This window comes from Hemiscyllium ocellatum, chromosome 24, assembly GCF_020745735.1.
Source record: "Hemiscyllium ocellatum isolate sHemOce1 chromosome 24, sHemOce1.pat.X.cur, whole genome shotgun sequence".
NCBI classification, from domain to species: Eukaryota; Metazoa; Chordata; class Chondrichthyes; order Orectolobiformes; family Hemiscylliidae; genus Hemiscyllium; species Hemiscyllium ocellatum.
Genome location: NC_083424.1, coordinates 44856111 through 44884100, shown reverse-complemented (window position 1 = coordinate 44884100; position 27990 = coordinate 44856111). Strand labels below are relative to the sequence as shown.

At 41.2% G+C, this 27990-nt stretch overlaps 1 protein-coding gene across 1 annotated transcript; it reads right to left on the bottom strand.

Moving 5' to 3' along the window:
- Positions 1–354: 354 nt before the first annotated feature.
- Positions 355–27922, bottom strand: LOC132827385 (serine/arginine-rich splicing factor 1B-like). The gene is made up of 5 exons (XM_060844048.1): positions 27794–27922; positions 27422–27633; positions 14878–15041; positions 12617–12789; positions 355–630 (listed from the first exon to the last, which is right to left on the bottom strand). Exons 2-5 carry the CDS (start codon positions 27610–27612, stop codon positions 481–483), a joined length of 678 nt encoding a protein of 225 aa, XP_060700031.1. The 5' UTR covers positions 27613–27633; positions 27794–27922; the 3' UTR covers positions 355–480.
- Positions 27923–27990: the final 68 nt, after the last annotated feature.

Genomic DNA, 27990 nt, shown 5'->3' with positions numbered 1-27990 from the left:
CTGAACTAAGGCTGACTCTGCCTCTTTTAATAAGCAAGCAGTTTCATAACTTAAATTTGGAACAACTTGTTTTTAAATTTTCATTGAGAAATCCTAAGTTAACATTTTCTTCATTGTTCCTTTCTTTCATAAAGTCTTAATATTTCAAATTATCAATGATAAGTATTAGAACACTAAAGATTTATCAGTTGGTGTGCATTTATCAAGCAGGGAACAGTGACAAGTACAAAATATCTTTCTTCACAAATAACCACACAGCATTTCCCTGGCTGCGTTTTTATTTAATAAAAGAGGTATGCTAAATTATTTAAGAAGCCAGTAAAGGTCCATGGAACAAGACAACAAAGTCAATAATTAAAAAAGAAAAAAATCAAGTTTATTTAATTCAAAGCATATCACGAAATATAGAATTGAAGGAAAAGAAACTAACGGCCAATGATGGAATGTGGATTAAAAAGTAAATTTTTGACTATCAAGTCCTCATCTATATTGGGGTCTCGGTGAATACCGAGGGGAGCTCCTACTTTGATAAGGAGAATAACGACCTCTAGAAAGGGACCTTGATCTTGACCTGCCGTAACTAGAACTTCTGGGCTTGTCTGCACGAACTCTAATATAAGCAGTTTCTCCCTGAAAAAGAAATGATTGGTATCAGTGCCGTTATCAAAACCTGTGGGAGAAAGTTTGAGTCCAAAATTAAAACAGCTAGTTTCTCACAGATAGCAAATGCTTGAGCACACAGTTTTATTACTCTACTCCCTCAGCCTTAAGATACTGACTTCTGCAGGGTATGGTTCCACAGAGTTAAGATACACTGAGAAACAAACATTCATATGACAGCACTGTGAATACTGACCAAGGTGGTGTCACATCCCAGCTTTAAGTCATTTTAGCTGAAGTTCACAAATTACGTCATTCAGTTGAACTAGCAACCAAGAGCTGATCTTTTCCTCCCTAAGCCAGAAGCAGAAGCCCTCGACTCAAATGCTCCAAAACATTTCACTGGATCATTACTGAAAAGAAAACTGTGACTGAGCCATGGGAGGAGATAATCACTTGGCCAAAAGGTAGGTTTCTTACAAGGAGGGAAGTAAAGAAGAAAGGCAGAGAGATACAAAGAGGGAATTCTAGAGCTTGGCAATCTACTGTGAAGCAATTCTAATTGAATGGACAAGAGGCTAGTATTGGACCATGACAGCAACTGTTGTGGTTGAAATCAGATTTGATCTGACAGAACAATTATAATTCAACATAAAGGTAGAAAACATGCAGTTACCTGAAGTTGTTGCGGTTCTGTTCACCGAGCTGGGAATTTGTGTTGCAAACGTTTCATCCCCTGTCTAGGTGATATCCTCAGTGCTTGGGAGCCTCCTGTGAAGCGCTTCTGTGATGTTTCCTCCAGCATTTATAGTAGTTTGTCTCTGCCACTTCCAGTTGTCAGTTCCAGCTGTCTGCTGCAGTGGCTGGTATATTGGGTCCAGGTCGGTATGTTTATTGATTGAATCTGTGGATGAGTGCCATGCCTCTAGGAATTCCCTGGCTGTTCTCTGTTTGGCTTGCCCTATAATAGAAGTGTTGTCCCAGTCGAATTTATGTTGCTTGTCACCTGTGTTTGTGGCTACTAAGGATAGCTGGTCCTGTCGTTTCGTGGCTAGTTGGTGTTCATGGATGCAGATCATTAGCCGTCTTCCTGTTTGGCCTATGTAGTGTTTTGTGCAGTCCTTGCATGGGATTTTGTATACTACATTGGTTTTGCTCATGCTGGATATCGGGTCCTTCGTTCTGGTGAGTTGTTGTCTGAGAGTGGCTGTTGGTTTGTGAGCTGTTATGAGTCCTAGTGGTCGCAGTAGCCTGGCTGTCAGTTCGGAAATGCTCCTGATGTATGGTAGTGTGGCTAGTCCTTTGGGTTGTGGCATGTCCTCGTTCCGTTGTCTTTCCCTTAGGCATCTGTTGATGAAATTGCACAGATATCCATTTTTGGCGAATACATTGTATAGGTGTTCTTCTTCCTCTTTTTGCAGCTCTGGTGTGCTGTGGCCCTTTTGAATAGTCTCTTGATGCAACTTCTTTTGTGTGTGTTGGGGTGGTTGCTTTCATAGTTCAGGACTTGGTCTGTGTGTGGGTTTCCTGTACTATCAAGACACTATTCAAAAGGGCCACAACACACTGCAGCACACCAGAACTGCAAAAAGAGGAAGAAGAACACCTATACAATGTATTCGCCAAAAACGGATACCCGCGCAATTTCATCAACAGATGCCTAAGGGAATGAGGACATGCCACAACCCAAAGGACTAGCCACACTACCATACATCAGGAGCATTTCTGAACTGACAGCCAGACTACTGCGACCACTAGGACTCATAACAGCACACAAACCAACAGCCACTCTCAGATACCAACTCACCAGAACGAAGGACCCAATACCCAGCATGAGCAAAACACTACATAGGACAAACAGGAAGACAGTTAACGATTCATGAACACCAACTAGCCACAAAACGACACGACCAGCTATCCTTCGTAGCCACACACGCAGATGACAAGCAATATGAATTTGACTGGGACAACACTACTATAATAGGGCAAGCCAAACAGAGAACAGCCAGGAAATTCCTAGAGGCATGGCACTCATCCACAGATTCTATCAACAAACACATCAACCTGAACCCAATATACCGGCCACTGCAGCGGACAGCTGGAAGTGACAACTGGAAGCGGCAGAGACAAACCACTATAAATGTTGGAGGCAACATAACAGAAGCGCTTCACAGAAGGCTCCCAAGCACTGAGGATGTCACCTAGACAGGGGACGAAACGTTTGCAACACAAATTCCCAGCTCGGCGAACAGAACCACAATAACGAGCACCCGAGCTGTAAATCTTCTCCTAAACTTTTGAGTTACCTGAAGTACTCAGTAGTTGGCACTGAGTTATCTAGTAACACAGAAAATACCGCCCAGGAATTAACAATCCTCTTTCTTCATTAGAAATAACCCGAGGTGGCTCAGTGACTTGAACATTGTATTCCTGGGACCTGATTGCAAATCTAATCCAGATGTATTAGAAAACAGCTTTATACATTCTGACTATAAAAGTTATATAACATGACCTTGAGGGATCTCTAACAAGTTTTAGTAAGTGCAATCTGTAAAATAAAACTGTCCCTAGCTCATTTATCTTCACTTGTGATGCCCCATCTTCCCATTACAATTATTAGACTATTCCTTTTGATAAAAGTGAAATTGAGGGCCTTAAAATCTGTCCCTTGGACATAACAGTTATATTGGACAACTGTTTTACCCATTCATTACCAGAAGCTGGGTGGATCACAAAATACCATTAGATCATGCTCTTGTCTGTTAAAACTGGTTACTACACCAAGATCGCACAGAATAACCTCTGGCTTCTTTTCTTACTGCAAGCCATCATCTTAAACCTCTTTTCCACTAATTCCTTCATCCATACTTCCAACAATGCCAATTCTTGGATTTTTGTCACCAAGACCATGCAGTCAGCTGCTTTTATCAACTTCCTGAACTTGCATCTCTTTCTGGATTTTTCCTATTACCTGTCACGTCCAAACCAAGCTCCTCTTGTTCATGAGGCCCACCTTTAAATTTTGCTCGTCACTGACACCATTGATCTTCCCTCTCCATGCCCTTTATGATTTTACAAACCTCTAAAAGATCACCCCTTGGTCGCTGACACATGAGAGAGAATAGCCCCACCTTATTCAACCTCTCCCTAAAGTCCAAACCCTCCAACCCAGGCAATCCTTGTAAATCTTTTCTAAATCCTTTTAAGTTTCACAACATCCTTCCTGTAGCAGGGACACCCAAATTTCACACATATGCCAAAAGTGACCTAACCGGTCTCCTGTATAGCCGCAACATGACCTCCCAACTCCTGTACTCAATGCTAGTAAAGGAAAAACAATGTAGATACTCGGAAAACCAATTGGTGTGATAACATCATGATATTAAAATGCTTAAGTTTCATCCGAGTGCCACTAAGTGCAACACAATTGATTCAGCTGGAGGAAAAGATTTGCTATAGTGGCTAAGCAACATGAGTTAACTGTACCACCACACAAAATCTCCCATCTTGCATGATGGAATCCAGTGTCACTGGAACCCAGTTTATTAAACTTTATTCTCGATTATTCTAATATACTCAGCCAGCATCCCACATTCCACCCTCTGTAAACATGAAAACATCTTGACTTGCACCAAATCCCATTTACCAGTTACTCCTTTCATCATGATCTACAAACTGGCTCCAAGTTATGCAATGCCAATTTAAAAAATGAATCCCTTCAAGGCTTAGCGCCCACTTTATCTCTGTAATTTCATACAGCCTCACAACCTTCCAAGCTAACTGCAACTCTTGCCTCTTTAGTATTCTGGTATGAATTGCCTCACCTCCATCTGCCAAGACCAGGGCCTCCAAGCCCTCCATTTCTTCCTCTCTTGACACCCCCAGTAGTACCCTTCCACTGACACTCGTATTTGTTTGGCTGAACTGGTCCTCACCCTCAACAATTTCTCCTTCCAATCCTCCCCCTTCCTCCAGATGAAAGGGGTAGCCAGGGGCACCCACATGGGGCCCAGCTAGGCCTTCCTCTTCATTGGCTACGTAGACCCGTCCATCTTCCAGAGTTACACCGGCACCACTCCCCACCTCTTCTTCCGCTACATTGTTGACTGCATCGGCACCTCCTCGTGCTCCCACGAGGAGGTTGAACAGTTCATCAACTTCACCAACACATTCTACCCTGGCTGTAAATTCTCCTGGACCATCTCTGACACCTCCCTCCCCTTCCTGGGCCTCTCCATCTCCATTCACAAGAACTGACTCAACACTGACATTTTTTTTACAAACCCAACTCCCACAACTACCTGGATTACACCTCCTCCCACCCTACTTCCTGCAAAAATGCTATCCCATGTTCCCAATTCCTCCGCCTCCACCACATTTGCTCCCACGAGGACCAGTTCCACCACAGAACACCCCAGATGGCCCCCTTCTTTAAACACTGAAATTTGCCCTCCCATGTGGTTGAAGATGCCCTCCAACACATCTCATCCATGTCTCACACCTCTGCCCTTAAACCCCACCCCTCCAACCGCAACAAGAACCCCCCGCCCCCCGGTCCTCATCGTCCACCCCCAACAACCTCTGCATAAATCGCATCATCCACTGACGTTTCTGCCACGTACAAACGGACGCCACCACCAGGGATTTATTTCCCTCCCCACCCCTATCCGCCTTGTGCAAAGACCGTTCCCTCCGCGACTACCTGGTCAGGTCCACACTCCCTGACAAGCCACCCTCCCTTACCACCGCAGGAATTGCAAAACCTGCGCCCACACCTCCCCCCTCACCTCCGTCCAAGGCCCCAAAGGAGCCTTCCATATCCATCAAGATTTCACCTGCACTTCCACATGTCAATTTATTGTATCCATTGCTCCCGATGCGGTCTCCTCTACACTGGGGAGACTGGACACCTTCTCAATGAGCGCTTTAGAGCACATCTCTGGGACACCTGCACCAATTAGCCCCACTACCCAGTGGCCTAACAATTCTACTACCCCTCCCACTCTGCCAAGGACATGCAGGTCCTAGGCCTCCTCCATTGCCACTCCCTCACCACCCGATGCCTAGAGGAAGAATGCCTTATCTTCCGCCTCAGGTCATACACTACACCAGTGTCCTCATTTCTCCTCCCCCCACCTTACTCCAGTTCCAACCTTCCAGCTCAGCACCACCCTCATGAGCTGTCCTACCTGTAAATCTTCCTTCCCATCCATCTGCTCCACCCTCCTCTCCAACCTATCACCTTTACCCCCACCTCCATCCACCTATTACACTCTCAGCTAACTTCTCCCCTGCCCCACCCCCCCCTCCCATTTATCTCTCCACCCCCGAGGCTCCCTACCTCATTCCTGATTAAGGCATCTGACCTGAAACGTGATTTTCCTGCTCCTTGGATGCTGCCTGACCTGCTGTGCGTTTCTAGCAACACACTCTCAACTCTGACCTCCAGCATCTGCAGACGTCACTGTCTCTTTAGTTGATTTCACCATTGGTAGTCATGCCTTTAACTGCTGACTCCTTGAGCAAACCTCTCCCTGCCTCTAGCTTTCTTTCATCTTTTAAGATGTTCCTGAAGACCCCACTGTCCAAATTTTTGGGCATTTCCTCATATATTTTTAAATGTGGCTTACCTCAATGTATTTTACAATATCAATGTAAAATCAATACAAGTTGCTGTTGAAGCTGCTGGTTCAGCTCTAAGCTAAAATCTCACTCAGTGAGGCTACAATGGGACTGAGGCACGTTATTAGGGGAATCCTTACTCTTCATCTGATCTGGGAGTTTTAACAAAAGCACTAAATATCTGAAATGGCAAGAGTTACATTCCTATCAAGTACAGAAACAAACACAAATAGGTCGAATGAAAATTGAGTTGTTGTGTAATTCTACAGAAATCAAAAGGTTTGAAGCCTGCTGAGAAACAGCAGTAGAGTTACAATTAGACTGCAGTGTCCCCAACAGCTGGTGCTTTGTTTCTGCTAATCATTATGCAGCAACTTCAGCTCAATTGGGAAGGCTAGTGAAGACAGTATTTCAGAGAAAGGCAGTGGGGGTAGTGAAAATCGAAAAGTGGTTATTTCTGAATGCCCTGACTGAAAATGCTGATAATTTGGTAATGGAAAAGATATTGACATTCTAAACGGAGACATCTCCCCTGATTCCAAGAAACATTTGATTTACTGTTGTAACATCGGAGAACTGTATTTGCACAAGCTAGTCCACACTAGTATCAACTTCTAACAACATATTTCATGCACTTTTTGAATTATATATTGTAATGAAATAGCTGAACCAAACTACAGATTGAAATTTGTCTTTATTTCCTCTCCAACTTGCCCCCTACCCAGACATCCCTCAAATCTCATGCTATTGGTTTACCTTACTATGGATCATAACTGCAATCACTAAGAATAGATTTTGGTTGGAGGAGTAAGAGTAATGGGGAAACCCAAACTCTGAACATAATAATTCAGGGGAGTCTGGGTGATTTGTTCAGACTTCACGTTGCTTCAATCCACCTGCACTTTAGCTGCTATGACTGATCTGAGTCCAGAATCTCTTTTGGGCTTCTCATTATCTTCTAATCTCTCTTATCCTCCTCTGTGGCTACGCCACCTTTACTTCCCCTCCATTCCCATCAACAAACCATTGCTTCTACACATCCAAAGTTTCAACCTCTGACTGTTTCCTTACCCTCTGTCAATTAATAATAACCACCCCCTAATCTAAAAACGCTGCAAAACACTCACTCTCAGAACCAACCAACTTTGGCTCTCCAACACAATGACATCACCAAACCTGTCAATTTCCTTAACCTTCTTTAACTTACGCAAATACCTAGAGTCATACAGCAAGGAAACAGACCCTTCGGTCCAACCAGTCTATGCTAAACATTACCCAAATCAACCAGTCCCACCTGTCTGCTCCTGGCTCATATCCCTCCAAACCTTTCATATTCATATATCCATCCAAATTTCTTTTCAATGTTGTAATTGTACCTATATTCACCATTTGCTCAGGAAGTTCATTTCACATACGAAGCACCCTCTGCATAAAAGAAATTGCCTCTTCAATCTCTTCTGAACGCTCTCCAGCTTGATAATATCCTTCCTATAATTGGGCGACCAGAACTGGACACAGTATTCCAAAAGAGGCCTCACCAATGGCCTGCACAACCTCAACATGACCTCCCAACTCCTGTATTCAAAAGGACTGAGAAACGAAGGCAAGCGTGCCAAACGCCTTTTTAACCACCCTGTCTACATGTAACGCAAACTTTAAAAGAATTATGTATCTGCATTCCTAGGCACCCCTGTTCTACAACACTACCCAAGACCCTAGCACTAACCATTTAAGCTTTAATCTTGTTTGTTTTACCAAAAAGGATTTTAAACGATTTTAGCTTCTTTGTTTCAGAATACTCTAGTAATAAGCCTTGGCCCGCATATTCTGTTTTCACTTCGGATAACTACGTACATTTTCAAATGTGACTAGGTAATGAAGAATAATCAGTTCAATTCAACTTTTGCTTCTTACAATGCTTATTCTGATTTGGGCATGAAGCAATGGTAATTTTTACCCTGTACCTGGTGATGCTTCTGGTCTTTAGATGGATGTTTCTGTCTTGCAAGCTAACAGGTAAGGCAAGCAACTCTTTTGGACACTATAAAGTGACTTTCAGAATCTGTTCGCCCGAAGACTTAGTTGTGGCACTTGGCTAGGTTGCATCGTTAGTTGTTTTCATGGATAAGAGGAGCTTGGTGAAGGCACTTGGGGAGGAGGAACCAAAGGAAAAGGGTGGAAATAACAGACAGAAAGGAACAGATGATCTTAGTACCGTGGCAAATTCTTTTCAGGAGGTATGAGACAGGTAGTGTTTTAGGACAAATGTTAGTGGTGGAGAAGAAAAATCAGTGGTCATCTTTTGATTTCTAGAATCATTGTGGAGTAAGGTGTGATTTTGTCAGAGGAGAATGAAACCTAACAGTATACAATAAAAATCAGCCAGGTGTACTGATATGGACTCCTACTCCTCTTCTTGAAGGCCCCCATTTCCGCCCAAGTCTACAGGAGCTCAAATTAGAAAATAACTGATGCCTGGTTACTATTTGTCAGACCAGGCTTCAACGTGCGCTCTTTCCTCCAAAGCTTTCCAATTCTTCAAACATTAAATCACTATCTTCTGATCTCTTAATGTCTTTCTTTCCAGCTTCATTGCAAACACCAGGTGAGATGTTCACAAACTCTCTCTTTTCAAAATCAGTTGCCTGTTTATCCAAAAACTCCAACGTCCATCCATGGTCGTAATGTACCTGAACTATTAAGCTCATGACCCAACTCACCAAAACTTAGCTAACTATGAAACATATCTCCTGCTCCCTTAATACAATGCCATTCCCATTCAAAGTTTCTGTCCTACAAGCTCCTCATATGTAAACTTGTCACTTTTCTGTTCTTTCTAGCCACCAACCAAACCCACTCACTTTTTTTCAAGGTCCTGTTTAGAAAAAAAATTGAAGATTGTGAGTATCGCTGGCAACACCAATATTTGCTATTCATTTCAAAATGCAGGAGGTAATGGTGAGCTACCTTTTAGTATAGTGCTGTTACAGCAACCAGCATAATTCCAAATCAGAAAGGTCTGGAAATTTCAGTGGAACTTGCAGGTGGTCACATTCTCATGTATCTGCAACCCTTTTACTTTGAGATGATAGTAGTCACAGGTTTGGAAGGCACTTGAATGTGCGTCTTGTAAATGGTGCTCACGAATGGTACTGGGGCTGGGGGGGGGGGGGGGGGGGGGGGGGGGGGGGGGGAGTGAACTATTTGTGGATGTGGTGCCAATAAAGCCGGAGACCAGAGTTGAAAAATGTGGTGCTGGAAAAACACAGCAGGCTAGGGTGCATCCGAGGAGCAATAAAGCAGGTTTGCTTTGTCCTGGGTGGTGTTAAGCTCCTTGAGTGTTGCGTATCACTTGTCCAGTGTGGAGTATTCCATCATACTCCTGACTTGTGCCTTGGAATTGGTGACCTTTGGGGAGTCAAATGATGAGATATTTGCTGCAGCATTCCCAGCCCCTGACCTGCTCTTGTAAACACTGTATTTATATGGTAGTCCAGTTCAGTGTCTGGTCAATGGTAATTCCCAGTATGTTAACAGTTGGGTGTTCAGTGATGGGAACACCACTGAATGCCATGGGGCAGTGATTAGATTATCTCTTATTGGAGATGACCATGCCTGGCATACAGAGGTTCCAAATGTTATTTGTCACTTTTCAGCCCAAGCCTGAATACTGTTCAGGTACTGCTTCATTTGAACATGGATTGTTTCAGTCTGAGGAGTCATGAACGGTGTTGAACATTGTGAAGTCAAAAGCGAAATCACTAGGTGAATGGTCCGAGAATACTACCCTGAGGATCTCCGTCAGAGATGTCTTACAGTTCAGATTATGGATAACCACAACCATCTTCCTACTTGCCAGAGATGACTTCATCCAAGGTTCAATCAAATGCAGTCACTCACCTGACCTCGGAAATTCAGCTCTGTTGTCCATGTCTGAACCCAGGCCAGGGGCTGATTGGTCAAGGAGGAACCTAAACATGTCACTGAGCATGTTATTGCTAAGCAGGTGCACTGTTGACTACACCTTCCATCACTTTACTTACATTAAGACAAGAGTGATGGAGCTGCAATTGACAAGGTGGATTTGTGCTGCTTTTTGTGTACATGACACAACCTTGGCAATATTTTTTACATTGTTGGGTAGCTATCATTGTTGTAGCTCACTGCAACATCTTGGCTAGATGGCACGGCAGGTTCTGGAACAGAAGCGTTCAGTACTGTTGCCAGAATGTTATCACGGTCCATAAGTTTTCACAGTATCCAATACCTCCAACCGTTTCTTGGGATCACGTGGAGTGAATCGAGTTCCCATAAGATTGGTACCTGTGATGCTGGAGTAGATCGAAATGGATCATCCACTCAGAACTTCTCCCTGAACATTGTTGCAAATGTTTCAGCCTTTTCTTTTACACTTGTGTGTTGATCTGTTCCATCAAGGATGCAGATATATTTGGAGCCTCTTCCTCCAATAAGTTGTTTAACTGTACACCACCACTCATGATTTGATGTGACAAAACTCTACAGCCTAGATCTGATCTGTTGGTTGTGGAATTGCTTAACTCTATTACTTGCTGCTAATGCTGTTTGGCACGTAAACAGTCATAGTCATAGAGGTATAATGCACAGAAACAGACCCTTTGGGCCAACTCGTCCAAGCTGACCAGATATCCTAAATTAATCTAGTCCCATTTGCCAGCACTTGGCCCAGATCCCTCTAAACCCTTTCTATTTATATATCCATCCAGATGCCTTTTAAATGTTGTAATTGTACAAGCCTCCACCACTTCCTCTGGCAGCTCATTCCATACACGCACCACCCTCTGCAAGAAAAGGTTGCCCCTTCTGTCCCTTTTAAATCTTTCCTCTCTCACCTGAAGCCTATGCCCTCTGGTTCTAGGCTCCCCCATCCCAGGGAAAAGACCATGTCTATTTACCCTACCCATGCCCTGTGTGATTTTATAAACCTCTATAAGGTCACCCCTCGGTATGTGACACTTCAGGAAAAGAGGCCCAGTGCATTCAGCCTCTCCCTGTAGCTCAAACCCTCCATCCATGGCACCTATTTTATAGCCTCACTAGGTTGACACCTAGTGTTTAAGGATGCCTGGCACTACACCTGGTATGGCCTCCTGCACTCTTCATTGAACCAAAGCTGCTCCCTGGCTTGATTGTAATGGTAGAATGGAGGATATGACGGCCCATAATGATGTAGGTTGTGTTGGAGTGTGATTCTGCTGCTTGCAGGCCATGTATGTCCAGTCTTGAGATGCCAGATCTGTTTGGAGCCTTTGATTGTGCCACATGACATGACGCAAAGTATTATCAACATGTAGACAGGACTTCGTCTCCACAAGATCTGTGTGGTGGCCACTCTTACCAATACTGTCATATACAGATGCATCTGCAGCTGGCAGATTGGACAGGATGAGGTTGAGTATGTTTTTTTCTCTTGTTAGCTCCCTCACCACTTGCTGCAGGCTCAGTCTGAATAATTCCAGAGAAATAAACCAGTGAATAAGCTGAGATTTGGAATAGATGATGTGTGTATATGTACTTTGCTTTTGCAAAGGACAGAATCCTTTGAATAATATATAGCTCCTTGCATATGCAAATGTGTCATACTGCAAGTCCAACTGACTGTCATAAATTGGATGCCAGATTAATTCTTTGCAGATTTATGATTACTCAACAAATGTCCAATTGCGTGATCACATTTAACATGAAGACACTGTGGTGCATGTTTTGTGAACATGAGCTGGTTGGCACTGTCACCACCTTACCGGGTACAAACAGTTTTGTTTGAAATGATTCGTCAGTCTTGGGAAGTTTGGTTTACATGCCTGGGGTCATATCGGCACCGAGATCACATTACTCACTTGTATGATAGGGAGAACACCTTTATGGCTTAGATTTTTGTACAGCTAACTTTTATGTCTAATCTCTAATGTACAATATGTTTTAAAATGTTCATCAAAATTTAATTTGTTATGGATAACCAGGCAGCGCTGATAAACCTGTAACAGGTTGGGTTGGGCATGAGTGTCTCACCCAAGTTGAACAATTACCACGAACAAGTGGGCCAAGACAGTTTGTATTAATAAAGACCTGATAATTGGAAAAATTAGTTAAACCATTCCGCACTTTTTCCAACATCCACGGTTTGGTAACTGAATTAGCAACCCTACGCACACCTGGTTGAGCTATTCCTCCACTGCTTATTCAAGGGGATGGAAGCCTAATATAGTCAATCTACTGTGAATTTAGGTGACATTACCTAATTCAGAAATCAAGAATGAACACAAATCATTGTGATCAATCGATTTAACGTTAAAACACTGGCCACTCAGACTATCTGGAATTTCCTAACAAGTATGTGCAGCTAAAACAAACTAACCTCATGAGAGCGAAATTTTGTATCATCAAGCTTCCGCACTGCGTAATCCATGTCCTCCTTACGGAGGAATTCCACCACTCCAGCACCTTCACCCAGAACATCTGCATAGCAAACATCACCAGCCTCTCGCATGTGATCCTTCAAATCCTGCCAACTGCCAGAGGGAGGAAGTCCTATACAAGAAGAGAGTTTGGAATGAGATCAGATGTGCTGAGCATACAAACTAGCAAAAGAGTTTGATTCAGAAGATTTCAAAAGTGAGAAAATAATATTTTACTTCAAAGACCAATTTCGCCTCCCAACAGAATCACAGATTAGTAATTCTCAGTGTGTCAAACTATCTCTTAAATGACTCCAGCCTTTGTGAGCTCTTGTTTTGCTGTTGACAAAAACTTTCTCCTGAAGCATTTGGATGATTGCTCCCCAAACAATGGATTTGCCATGCTAAATGCTAGTTTGGGTAAGTGCTTTATAGGAATCTTCATCTTCACCCACAGGAAATATATTTGAAATACATATAGCAAGTTATATTAGCACAGCTTGCTCCATGACACATCCTGGAGTAATTTGTTATGTGGGCTGCTGAATTTTGTATTAAGAATTCTTGGTTAGTGAAAATATAATTCATTAACAGATCTGAGTGATAACAAATCAGTTGTCCTCAGAGTATGCCACAAAGGTCATGTGTTTCACTTCCACAATTCGGTTTTGAACTCTGTTTTTTTTTGTGAATTTCTTTAACAGGACTGAGGTGTTAAATGTACTAAAGCAAAATATACAAACATGTAACAACTGGATGCAAAAGAAACAACTAATTCTGCAAGTGAGAGACACCCAAATACCCACAGGGTTTAAGTCAGAGAGGACTGGATGCAGGCTGCAGAATAACATCACATCAGGACAATTAGTGATCTATAACTGGTAAAATAATGCAGCATCTTTGAAGACTGAATCCAGAAGGATATTGTCCCGTCCCAGCATTCTCTTCGATCAGTGTGAAAGGAACACATGGACCTCAGATGCATGTTCTCTCCATGAGGTCTGAAGCATTGGTCCCGGTGAGTCAATTCGCAAAGTTAGAAGAAATGTTGGAAATTGGGAGTATAACAGCAAATCACAGGTCAGTCAGCATATAAAGTAGAAAAAGAATTTGGAGAACAATTTCAGTTCAGACATTAACTTGTCTTTTTCTCTTTAAGATGTTGACTGACCTAATGTATTTTCTAGTGTTTTCTGGTTTTACTCTAAGCAATCAGTAGCAGTTCCTGAAGAATGATGATATTAAAAAAAAACTGAAATGCTGTTACAAATTACTCCAGTGCCCCTTTGACTGAGTTTTCTCCCATCTAGTCTGAGTTCCCAATCTTGAAAGACATCCAGTGATTCCCACAGTAAAGTAAAGTAGTCTTGTATGGACATTGGATAAGAAGTGAATTGCACTTGCCTATGTTTGTTACTATCCAGACTAAAAACAGTTTGCTGTACAATGCCTAAAAATGAAGTGCAGCCATTACAGCAAACCTGTGGAACGATAGCTTTATAAGTAGCCAATGCCTTGAGGCTGGGGGTGGAGTAGTCATAGAAAGATCAAAATTGGCAGGAAAAAAAGGAAAATGGAAACAGTAAAAAAGCTTTCCTGGTACTGATTCTTAATTTTTAAATTATATATTTTTGATCACATTTAAGATGCAAGATTTAAACAAAAATATGTAATGACCTGTACGATTTTTAAAAGTTCTGTTCTGATGATGTCCAGGGAAAGTGACATAATGCACATGTTATACTGTGCACTTTAGATCTGTAGCAGAATAAGTATCAGTACATAAACCCATGTATGAAGCTGCATACGATAATGATCTTCATCCTTAAACATATGAAGTTGCTTGATACCAGGAGTGTCCAAAGCTTTTGGTCCAAACTTAGGTCATGGTGCATATACGGTTCCTCGTTGTCCAATATAAAGGTTAAATGAATATTCCGGTTAACTGATGTTGACATTTTCATTTAGCATTTATTGTCAAATGCACCAACAGCCCTTCTCTAAATCTCCAAGGTCATAAAATTTAAATAGTATGGAACATGTAATAGCAAACTGAAACCAAGTTGATTGGACTTTGTGGGTTCAATCGCCAGAAGTTGTGGGCCATCATATGGACACCCCAGCTTTACATGGACATTCTACACTGAACGACCTTCCAATTGTATTCAGGTTTATAGCAAAAACATTGGCTGTCAAACATGAAACGGAAACAAAAACGCACCAGAGACAATGACCCTGAAATCTGATCTGCGGGCAGCTGGTCCTGGTCTTCCTCTAGATCCACCGCCGACTCCGCCAATTCCTCTCCCTCTCTGGAATTCCACACGTAAACGATAGACTCCATAATCATAACCATTTCTTCCATAGACTGCGTCTTGTGCATCTCTGCCAATGCAAGGGGGGAGGAAGAAGTTAAGCCACAATTTTCCATCTATTTGGAAATTTCCTCCTATGTGTAACTCAAGGAAAGATCCAGTCAATGTTGCCACCAATAGGATGTCTATAATTGATCTATTTATTTCAGATGCTCCATAGGATTCCCAGCTGAGAAGTAAACAGATGGTCCTGTTGGTTGAACAGTGTCACCACAAGCTGCAAAGGTACACAGGTAAATGAGCACAAAAAGAAGTCTGGAGCTGAACCTAGGGAAAAAAAAATACAATTTTTTCAATTAAAACAGGTTATATTCAAGAGTGGAGAGGGTCCTTCTGAACGTCACTGAACTAAGCTGACCATTTCATATGCAGCCAGCACACAGCTGAGTTTCCTAAAGTGTTGGAATTGCACAATTTGTCTTCAGTTTTCAAAGCTTCCAAGTGACTACAGTACAGAGGCTCTAAAAGCACAATTTACAGATTTCAGCAAAGTCTAATGGTAATAGTGCTAAAATGTTAATATTACATCCAATTAAACCTATGACAAAACATTTTAAAATAATTTTTCTATATACGATAAATGTATAAACACAATGATACAGTATTACTAATTATAGGTATGTCACTGGGGCTGGTAGAATGCTCAAAGTCAATTGAGAAAATTGTTCATCCTTAAAGCACACTAGTACTACTGTGATTTTATTCTGCTGCCTATTTTAATGAATGCAGAAAATAAATCTGGCATAATATTGTGACTTGAAATTAAAACTTATTCTCACTCTATCATTATTCGAGATCGTATCTAAGGTAATTATTTTACATTACCCTGATGCAAAGTATCCAAGCACATAGGCCTGAAAGCAGCTGAAAGTAAGGCCCAGCCACTTAGCAGAGAAAAGCAATTCAAAATCATGACTGTAATCTACACTGTCTCTACAGCAAAACCTGACTAATCACATGCATGATTGAATGCATTGCACTTGCATTAATTTGTCATATAAATGGGCCACTTTTTAGAATTATGCACTCAATGCTAGAAATCTGAAATAAAAACAAGTGCCAGATGAGCACTTTCTCAGCACTTATAGAAAGAAAGTATGGATAATGTTTCTTGTAGACAGTCTTTGTGAGATCTGAAGTCTTTTTCTTTTCAGGTGAGGTTGGATCCATAATGTGTCACCACATTTGTCCTTAATTACAGTTTTAATTATAATATTACAAATTGTGTCTACGTTACTCCACATCTCAATAATATCTAAGCAACAGCTCCAACATCCATAAGTTTTAAATAGTGCATAACCACAGTCTATTGACATTTCCAGTTTCTTGACTTATGGGTTCAGTCTTAAAAATATTCAATATTAATACAGCAGCCAAATTACTAAAGGCAGCAACAAGGAAATTGTTTTATGTTTCACAGCCTACCAAAGGGATAATGGAGGTCAAATTAAATTACAACAATAATGTCCTAGTACTTGGAACGCCAGTCTGACTAGGAAAACATAAAGGATTAGTACTTTAATTCAGTCTCCACTTAGCTCCATTTCTACCAATTTTACTCAATGTCGTATTTTCTATTTTCCTGAGCAAGTTAATTATCTTTGCACAAATGATTCAACAGTCTTCAGTTCTCACCCAAGCAGATATTATAAGTAAGTTATCTGTAAACATAGTCCACACAAAGGTTTCATACATGAATCCGAAGCTGCATCACTCAACAACCAGAAGTACATTTCCAGCAGAAATGACTAGAAACCAATCTGAAATGGGACAATTTTTATGAGTCTAATTGTAATGCTGCTCAGAGTAGCAAACATAAGAGATCTTTAAGAGGTAGAATGGTAGTATCCCTTCTTGCCAAAATGTTTTGTATTCAAGAGACACCTGCCACAGAGGTGCCATAATATGTTCTAAGACGTTGATTAAAAGCGATCAAAACCAGATTTTTGTAAAAACCATTTGGTTTACTAATGTTTATTATTATGAAAACCCTGGCAAATCCTCCTTACGAGAATAGCTGGCGGATTTGTGCCAAAATTGGGAGATGTCTCATAAGCTAATGAAACAACAAAGAGACCGTTTCCTTGTTGTATGACTCTATGACAGACTGACATAGTTATATATTTGCAATCATACCTGACAATGTCCGATACAGCACCATCACACAGTACGGCAAACCTAGTAAATGTGTAAACACAAAGGCATGCAGTTGGTTGGAAGTGCCCTGGAAATTCTCAACATTTATTCCGGACCCAGGAGATCTCATGATATTGAATCAAATATGGGCAAGGAAAATCTGCTGGTTAATCACTTCTCCTCCATGCTGAGCACTATACAAAAGATATACTGAGGATGGCAATGACACATAACGTCATCTGGGACAAGACTTTAATGTCCAAAATCAATACTGGCTCAGTAGCATTACTACTGGCTGACCTGGCTGAATTCTAAAGGAAACAGCTGTTCGACTGGATCTGTGCAAGATCATCACCAAACCAACAAAATAGAAAATAACTTACTTGAGCAATCTCACTAATTCACCTGCCCTTGATGCATCTGTCCCTGACATCATAAGTAGGAGTGACCACCAACAGTCCTCACAGAGATGAAGTCCTGTGTTCACATGGAGGACAGCCTTCGTGTTGTGTGGCACTACCAAATATTTCCAAATAGGATAGGTTTTGGCCAAATGTAGCAAATCATAACTGGCCATCCATGAGGCTCAGTGGGGTATCAGCATCCCAATCAGAATTCTAATCAATCACCATTACAATTCAAGTTCATGACTTGGCATATATCCAACACTTCCATTACAGTAAAGCTAAGGGATGAACCCTGGTACAATGAAGAGTGCATGCCAGGAGCTGCACTAGGCAGACCTAAAATGAGATGCTAACCTGGTATAACTACAGCAAAGGACTACTTTGCATGCAAACAGTGGAAGCAGCACTGAACAGACAGAGGTATCAGATCTTACAGCCAACAGATCACATCTCAGCTCTGATGTCCTGCCACATTCAGTAATGAATAGTGGTGTTCAGTTAGACAACTTGATGAGAAAGCTCCACAAATATCCCTAACCTCAAAAGATGAAGGAGCCCTGCACATCAGTGTGAAGAGCAAGGTTGGGGGAAAAAAGTCCAACTATCTTTAGTTTGAAAGGTAAAGTGGGTGATATATCTTGACTTTCCTGAGGTCCCAGCATGAGAGATGCCAGTCATCAGTCAATTCAATTCACTGATGCGATATCAAGAAACAAGTGAAGGCTTGGGACAATGCAAAAGATATGAAGATTTATGTTCCAGAATTAAGTTTGCTCCCTCATGAAGTTGTTCCAGGACAGCTACAACACCGGCATCTACCTGACAATATAGAAAACTGCCCCCATATATCGATGCACAAAAAGCAGGACTAATCCATTCACTACTCAGTTAGTCTGCGCTTGATTATAAACAGTGATGGAATGGATTTCAACAATTCCATAATGTAGTGCTTGCTTAACAATAACCTGATCAATGTGGCAGAACCCAAACTGAACCAGAGCCACTGAGCTCCTAACCTCAATACAGTCTTAAGTCAAACATGGACAAAAGAGGTGAACTCCAGAAGTGAGGCGAGACTGCCCTTTACATCAAGGCCACTTTGAACAAAGATGTGATTGAGGAGCCCTAGCAAAACTGGGGTCACCGGGAATGGGGGGAAAATAGAGTTGAACATAGCACAAAGGAAGATGGTTGCATGAGTTGGACATCAATCATCACAATTCCAGGACACCACTGCAAGAGCTCCTCTGGGTAGTGTCCAACCGTCTTTAACTGTTTCTACCTTTCTTCCATAAAAAGTCAGAAGTGAAAATGCTTACTGATAACCGCGTAAAGTTCAGCCCAACTCATGGTTCCTCAGTCAAAAAAGCAATCCAGGACTACATGCAAGAGCTAGGCAACATCTAAATTTGGGCTGATAAGTGGCAAGTAATAATCGCATGACATGCTGATCAGGCAGTGACCATCCACAACAAGAGAATCCAATTATCACCTCTTGACATCCGACATCATTACAATTGTTCAATTCCATCAGCTACAATAACATGGTGTTATCCAGTGACCTGAAACGGATGTGGATGGTTATACTCTGGTAACAAGAGTAGGTCAAGATTAGCAATCCCGCATTAGTAACTAATTTCCTAACTTCTCAAAGTATATCCATCATCTAGAAGGCTGAAGGCAGAGGTGTGATGGAGTGCTCTCCACTTACCTAGATGAGTATAGCTCTAACAACAATAATTCTCCACAATTTAGGACCCCATTTCGCATTCTAGCCACCACCCTAAACATTTACTTTTTAGGAAGCGACACAAAGTGACAACGGTTGCATATCATCTGCAAGATGCAATGCAACAACTCATCAAGACTCTTTTGACAGCACTTTCCAAATCCGTGACCTGTATCACCTAGAACGACAAGAGCAATAGATGCACAAGAGCACCACAACCTGCAAGCTTCTCTTCAAGTTTCATATCATTCAAATTATATTGCTATTCCCTCACTGTTGCTGGAATTTCCTTTCTAACCATGAAACTGCCCTCCATGAACTGCAGGAGTACAAAAAGTGCCTCATCACCAATGATCACAAGGCAATTAGGGATGGGCAATAAATCCTGGCAGAGCCAGTGGCACCCAAATCCTGTGGATGAATAACACAAAAGAACTTGGCCTGATCCATGCTCCAAGTTGAAACACAATGTAAAATCTGTGCCAGATTACTGTGCAAATCTTCAATAATTGCACTGCTTGACAAAGTCTGCATGAAAAATTATCTCAATATCAATTTGATACAAAGAGAGCATATGAACTGGGAATTAAATCAGTAACTCTATATAGCTCCAAGAACTGAAGTCAAGATTGGTCCAGTTTGTCCAACTTACCTACTATTTTGGTCTTGTGGGCAATACCATTCAGGTTCTAGTTATTCCAGTGAAAATATATTGCGAACTCGGATTTTAAGTAGGTGTATAGCATTGCAACTTGACAACAGGGACAGCACGGGGGCTCAGTGGTTAACACTGCTGCCTCTTGCACCAGGGACCTGGGTTCAATTCTTGCCTTGGCTGACTGTCTGTGTGGAGTTTGCACATTCTCCCAGTGTTTGTGGGGGTTTCTTCCCACAATCCAAAGATGTACAGGTCAGGTGAATTGACCACGCTAAATTGTCCATAGTGTTAGGTGCATTAGTCCGGGGTAAATGTCAGGGGGTGGGTTACTCTTCAGAGGGTGTGGACTTGTTGGGTCAATTGGCCGGTTTCCACACTATAGGGAATCTAATCTCAACTTACAGAGGGTCCTCACAACCATTTGAATGTTATGTGAACTTCAAGAACTCTAAAGCAAATGTAGGTCTTGTTGATCAACTAAGTGTTTTAATCTTTAAATTGCTGTGTTATCCTTTAACTTTCAGAAACACATGTATGTGCACAGAAGATTTTCTTCCTGCATCTTACCTTCAAAATTAATCAATGACTGAATAGTTAATAAATATTCAGAAGGATACAAAAGCACTCACTGAGCTGCTGTATGACCAAGCTTAAAACCCTATAAAGTTATTATTTTTACGACGCTTAGAAAATCCTTTGTGCAATGTACCAAATTTATCACAGTTACTTAAATGACGAACTACAAATCTACTTTGTGCCTGTAATGTAGGCATTTTGCAGGGGTTTTTAATTTTAATTAGCTATTATTCTAACTTTATAATTTAGTCTACCACTTCCCTGATTATTAAATGTTTGCATTTTTTAAACCTGATCATTTAAGACTATATGTGAACTCTTCAATGTAGGTCACACTACAATTCAATCTTTGAGCTGCAAAGATATTTTGAAAATAAAATACCTGTTATTACTGCAAATGAATATTCTTGGCTTTCATTCATAAGCATCAGACAATATATCAAGCCAGGCATGGAGCTCCTTTCTTAAAGCAAGTAATTAACAAAATGTAATTAACCACATGAATCTCAACAAGCATCAGAATAGAGAGGCTATTGGCTATTACACAACCAGAAGACAATAATCCACAAGCATGATGCAGGCTTCTGTGAAAGCAGGTACTCACTGTTCCCATTAAAGTTATTTCTCAATTACATATACACAAAAATGTTATTGTAATTATTGAATTAGAAAAAAACATAATATTTAGCAATAAGCCTTGCAAGTGCAACTAAGAATATTACCTGTTCAGGTCAATATCATACTCATTAATATGCATATTCATGCATCTAAAACTTCAGTTTCTGAAGTGTACATCATTTTCTCAAAGGAAGACACTGTACTTACCAAAGTCCAAAGAACTTCAGTTTAGATTGACATGACTTAAGACCCCTTAAGACAACATATGGCCAGGAGGGTAGTTTGTTCCATGCAATTTACCAACAATAACTACACAGAATCATAGACTGCATTTATTATAATATTCCAAAGCATCTCACAGTAGGCAACCAAACACAATGTGACATCAAGTTGCGCAAGAAGCTTAGATCATGGCAACTGAATGTTTGGCCACAAGTGGTAGAGATATTAAAATTGGAGACGTGTAACAGGTTTGAGTTGGAGGAATGTACAGACCTTCAAGAGATAAGATGGGATGAGGCTGTGGTTGAGTAAACAGTGATGTGAATTTTTAAAATTGAGGCATTGTCAAACTGGGAGGCAATGCATCAAACATTAGAGACAACGGGTGAAAAATTCCATTCATTCAAATTTGGTGCAGAATAATATGGACTGCAAATTTTCAGATGAGCTCAGTTATTAATGATGAATGAGAGGCTGCCCAGGAAAGTGCAGAAATTGTCAAGTCTGAGTTGAGGTGAGCACAGAGTCAAATGATGTTCAAGTGATAATAGGAATAGACCAGATAGACCACAGAGCCTGCCCCACTCTTCAATACAATTATGACTGATGTTCTGTCTCAATTCCACTCTATATCCCTCAACTTGCCAAAGTACCAAAACAAAAGTCTGTCCATCACAGCCTTAAATATTTTCAAAAACAGAGCATTCACAACCTTCTGCGGTAGAGAATCATAAAGAGTCATGAATCTCTTGACGAAAAGCATGTTTGCTCATCTCAGTCCTAAACAAACATTCCTTTATCCTGAAACTGTATTTTCATATCCCAGATTCCCCCCCACCACCACCTCAGTGTTTAACCTGTTAAGCCAATTCAGAATCTTTGCATTTTAACAAGGTCACTACTCATTCATTTAACCTCTGAATTTGGGCCAAGTATACTCAGATTCTCCCTTATTCTGTTCAGCTAAGACCAACTTATCCATAGGATATTGGTTTAAAGGACTATCTGAAGAAGAGTGGAAAGATTATTGTTCACATGCACCTGAGGAAAAGATGGCTTTTATATCTTCAGGGCTCCTTTCAGTACTACAGGTACACATGGTTTAAAATCCAATTAAGCAGAATGGAGTAGTGGATTTACTCAGTTCACCCCTCAAATCTATGGCCACCTTTATTAGAACTCTGTACATGAATCCCTCCAATCAGATTTCCACTCCTACCACAGCACTTAAACGACTCTCATTTAAGTCACTGATTAAGTTTTGAGGGGCATGGACAAAGATAAATTATACCTTCTTATCGTTCTCAGCATGGCTGTTGTCTTTGACACTGGCACCTCCAGAATCCCACTCTAAATCTGGGTAGGACTGTACTTGCCTGGTGCTATTCTTAGCAATCAATTGTAGTTGGTGAAACACATGCAAAGGTTTCTCCTCTTGCTCCAATACCATCACCTTTGGTATCGTCTAAAGATCTATTTTCGCTCCTCTATTTCTCACCTTTTTTGCAATCCCTTGATATCATCTGAAAACAGTGTCAGTTTTCATTGGACACTGATGACACACAACCTCGTAACCACCTATCAACTCTTCCACTGTTTCTAAAATTATCAGACTGCTTGCCTGTTGTAACTACTGAATCAGCAGAAATATCCTCTGACTGAATGTCAGGAAAGCTAAACAGTCATCCATGGGTCCCTCTCTGTTCCCTAACCACCAATTCCAACTTTATTGTTAGCAAATGTCCGAGGTTGCACCGGATAGTTTGCGATTGTTTCATATTTGATGTCAAGATAAACTTCTAACCACATATTCATATCATCACCAAGCATATGTTTTATGCACTGTAACACTACCCAGCTCTGCCCATCTCAGCTCATTTGTGCCTTTGTTAACTCGAGGTTTGCTATTTCAACATTCCACATTCAAATTCGCTTATTCTACAGTCCATACATGTCAGATCATCTAAAACTCTGCCATCCATCGTTCTTACCTGCCAAGTGACATTTCACCATCAGCCATGTGCTCACTGACCTCTACTGGTGCCCAATTAAAAAAAGTTTAAAATTCTCACTGTTGTTTTCAAATCCCTCCATGCTTCACACTTCTCTTCCTCTGTAACCTCCTTGAGCCCACAAGGCTCCAAAGCATCTGTGCTCCTGTAATTCTATCCTCTGGAATTCACAACTTTAAATGGCTGTCTTCAAGTGCCAAGGTCCTAAGTTCTGGCACTCTCTTTAACCTTTAACATTTGTATCTTTCTCGAAGGCCATCCTTTAAAACTATCCCTGACTATGATTCTGGTCATCTCCCCTAATATTGCCTTATGTTGCCTCGTATCAAATGTAGTTTTATTAAACTTCTGTGAAGTATTCTGGGACAGTTTATGTTAAAGACACATTCACAAACTGTTGCATCCCATTGCTGTATGAGCTAAAGAATACAATTGCTAGTTGGTCATTACATAACTGACATGAACAAACTACTGCTGTTGCTACTTGACAACCAACCTCAAATATTCCTATTCATGTTACACAAATACAGCTTCTATCCTTGCAGAACAATAGCTGGAAGTGCAGAATTTCAACAGCAACTCTGTCATTTAATGAAGGTGACTGTATTTATGATTGCATTCAAATACCATGGTCTTCAGGAAATGCCTTCCAACAGATACTGTTCTAAGCTTTAGAGTTTCTTCACAACTATTCTATGGAAATTTTCATTCAGAACTAACCAGTTTAATATTTGCTTGCTGTCAGTTTGATGACCCAGTCCAATTGTTCATCTCAGGTTGGTCAGTCACCAACTAAGAAACAAGACAATTCTATCCTCTAAGTCGAACAGACTAGGGCCTTTTTACCCCTGGAGTATGGGAGATTGAGATTTATAAATTCATGAGGGGCATGGATAGCTTTTGCACACAGAGAGTGAGGCGTGCATGGAATGAATGGCTAGAGGAAGTGGTGGAGGCAGGTACAATTACAACATTTAAAAAGCATCTGGATGGGTATACAAATCGGAAGGCTTTAGAGGGATATGGATCAAATGCTGGCAAATGGGACTTGGGTCGGATTGGAATGACTGGTTGGCATGGGTCTGTTTCCCTGCTGCAAGACTCTGACTCTACTTATCATTTTTCCTCAAGCCTAAAAACTCTGTTTAATCAGAGTCATGGATTTCAAATAATTGGCAAAAGAACTAGAATGAAAATGGCGATAAATCATTTCATTCAAAATTGGAGAATCTGAAAAGGTAATGGAATCAGATTTCATAGGCAGTTTCAAAAAACATTTGGTAAGATGGTTGAAGATAGTTAATTTGCAGAAATTTTCCTTTTTGATTAATTCACAGGTTGTGGGAATTACTGGTTGGGTTAACATTCATTGCCCATCCTAATTGCCCTCAAGAAGGTGTTGGAGAATTGCCTTCCTGAACCACTTTAGTGCATATTTCCAAGTCAGGCTGGTGATTAGCTTGACAGGAATTTGTAGGTGATGCTGTTTCCATGTATATGCTATTACATCTAAGCTGCAGGAATGTGGAACTAACCTGGGCAGCTCATTCAAACAGATATAAGATACAATAGGCTGAATGGTCTCCTTAGTGCTGTAAGATGTGTTTGTGCTGCTCTGGTTCAAGTCAACTAAATCAGTAAAGACTGAGAATAAAACTGGTCAAGAGGGCACAGAACTTCATTAGGCATTATAATTATATGATAGCTCAGAATAACTGACACTAACTTGTTTGAACCAAATGGCTGTGGCTTGGAGCCTCACTTCAATACTTTAAGCAATTTACTTTGATAACCTAGTACAGTATAACAAAGTGTTGTATCCTCAGGCACATTAATACACCGTCTGTCTATTCCATTGGATAAGGTGGACAATGTTCTGATGGCAATATTCAAAGGAGAAATTCCCTCAATGCCATCACTAGCATTCCTTCCTCAAAGAGAATATCCTGGAAAAGATTAACTCATCATCACATTAGTTTTTTTTGGATACTGTTTGAAAAACAGCTGTATGTTGCTTACATAAATCCCTATTTAAATTATTGAAACATTTGAAATGAAAAAAAATGGTATATAAAAGCAAGTTGGTAGTTAACAACCATATCTTGTTCATATATCTTTACATGTACAAAAATAGATTTTTGTATAGATCCTTTTACATAAATGAAGGAGGGAGTACGAAAATTGTACACATCAAAATCTTTTCTAAATGAAATGCACTACCAACTTCAAAAGTAACCCCACTATCACAAAAATATATCTCAACACATTTATTACAAGCACTAAACATGACATTTTTTCTGAAATCAAAAAGCTTAGATTTGTTATTTCAGCTTTGTTACATGACTTAACCACTTTTCACCCAGTTCTGGATCCTTTTGGCAGAAATAAACATTTCTTCAAATGTGAACAGTTGCTCCCCCTGTAATTTTACTTCATTCTAAAAATCTGTATCCTCAGGTGTTGGCACCCAGGGGAAGAGATGTGAATCTTGCACAAAGTTAAATCGTACAGCACCTGATGGGATCAACAGACAAATCCACTGCCTCATGTAGTATAGATGCAGATACATGAAGGAGGTCTCAGATTCAAGTGATCCATGTTGAAGTCATGAGTTATCAGCAGCAATTCAACTGACCTTCTCTTATATGGCAGTTTCATGACAGTAATATGAATAATGGCAAAGGTGGAATTTCTGAGTGGACAATACAATAAATATCATAAATATACTTTAGACTTAAGGAATGAGTCAGCAAACCAGTCAGAAAATCAGAATGAAAAGGATGAGAAAAATTGTTAGGTGATAATTTTCCTGTCCATATAAATGCCATTCTTCATTTAGTACTCCTCAGAGATTCATTGGCTACTCCTATAGCCAGAAAGTCCTGGTGCTTCCCAGTTTTAAAATTCAAACCAAAAGTAAATCGGATATATTTTGTTTGTTGCAGCAACATTTGGAAATTGTTATTTCAGATTTCCAAGGAATCAATCTGCACAATCCTTTATTTTGAAAAAATATCTTACAACTTTTAAATGAACTTATACATATATTAAAGCTTTTTTTAAAAAAATACATGCTAAACATGAATGAAATGTGTTTAATCTAGCAGCTGGAAAAGTGATATCACAGGTATAATTATGAAGAAAAATAACTGTCATAAATCTTTAAAGGAAACGTGACTGAACCAGGTGGGATTCCAGGATTTGAAAAGTGACTAAGATTATAGGGGATTTTGAGACCAAGCTGGGTTCAGGATTAACTTTTCGAATAGAGCTGGGTTTGGTATGGAATTTGGGACTGTTCCCATGGTTCGGGGAATAAGCAAAATTTGCGATTGAAATTTAAGTTTTATGGCAGTTTTAAGTGGGTTTAGGATTGCGATTTGTAAATTCGTACAGTGTGGGAGCACGACTTGGGGATTCGGCCGGGCATGGGATCAGGATTAGGCTGGGCGCAGGATGGGGATTTGGGATTCAGCAAGATGTGGGATTGAGATTTGGGTATTAGGGTGGGCATGGGATTGAGATTTGGGTACTAGGCAAGGTGTCGGATCAAGATTCAGGAATTAGGTTGGGTTTGGGAATTAAATGTTCAATTGGGCTGGTGTGAGATTGAAATTTGGGAACTAGGTCGAGTTTGGGATTGAAATTTGTGGATTAGGTTGAGTTTGGGATTAAAATTTGGGGAACAGGCTGAGTTTGTGATTAAATTTTGGGGGATCAGGTTGGGTTTGGGATTGAGATTTGGGGATCAGGTTGGGTTTGGGATTGGGATTTAGGGATTAGGTTGAGTTTGAGATTTGGGGATGAGGTAGAGTTTGGGATTGAGATTTGGGGATTAAGACAAGTTTCTGGCGAAAATTTGTGGATTAGGTTGCGTTTGGAATTGAAATTTGGGGATTAGGGCAGCGTTGGGATTGAAATTTGGAATCAGGTTCGGTTTGGGGATTAGCCTTGAATCAGAAATTCTCATTATTGAGCAGATTTCCTCTCCAACGAGTTGCCTCGCGGCTGGACCAGGCCTGGCGTGGTTACCTCGGATCCTCGAACTCCACGAAGGCGAATGGCGGGGAGCCGCGTTTATTCTTCAGGTCGATGTCTCGAATTTTCCCGTACTTGTAGAAGATATCTTCGATATCGCGGATCCGCACGTCGGTCGGCAGGTTCCCAACGTAGATACGGCTCTCGCCGCTACTGGGGCCTCCCCACCGGTAGTTGGCCGACATCGTCCCTTCAGAAAACCGTGCCTGCAAGCAAGACAGGACAAATGAGGCTCACTGATCACCACAGCCCGAGGCCTAGTTACCGGGACTTCTCCTCACCGGGCCCGGTAACTCGGACTTCTCCAACACCACAGTTACCCTTACTCCCGGTACCGGCCCCGGCCTACCGACCGTCGACACTCACAGGGATTTCGGAGAGTGTTTGTAGTGAAGCCTCAGCTCTGGGCGTGAGTCAGTCCGTCCCTCCGTCCGTCCGAGCGTCCGCCGAAAGCCACTTCCCGCCGCCTGGGGAGGTGGGGGGAGGGCGCAAGCGCGGCCACTAGCGGCGGGAGACCGCAGTGCACCCACTGACACGCTCTGAATGTGGAGGCGGCGGTGTTA

Coding starts and splice junctions, on each gene's coding strand:
- LOC132827385 (XM_060844048.1), bottom strand. CDS start 27,612: ATGTCGGCCAACTACCGGTGGGGAGGCCCCAGTAGCGGCGAGAGCCGT. Junction 15,042..27,421: donor GTGGAGTTCGAGGATCCGAG/GTAACCACGCCA, acceptor TTGCATTGGCAG/AGATGCACAAGACGCAGTCT. Junction 12,790..14,877: donor TTTCAGGGTCATTGTCTCTG/GTGCGTTTTTGT, acceptor CTTCTTGTATAG/GACTTCCTCCCTCTGGCAGT.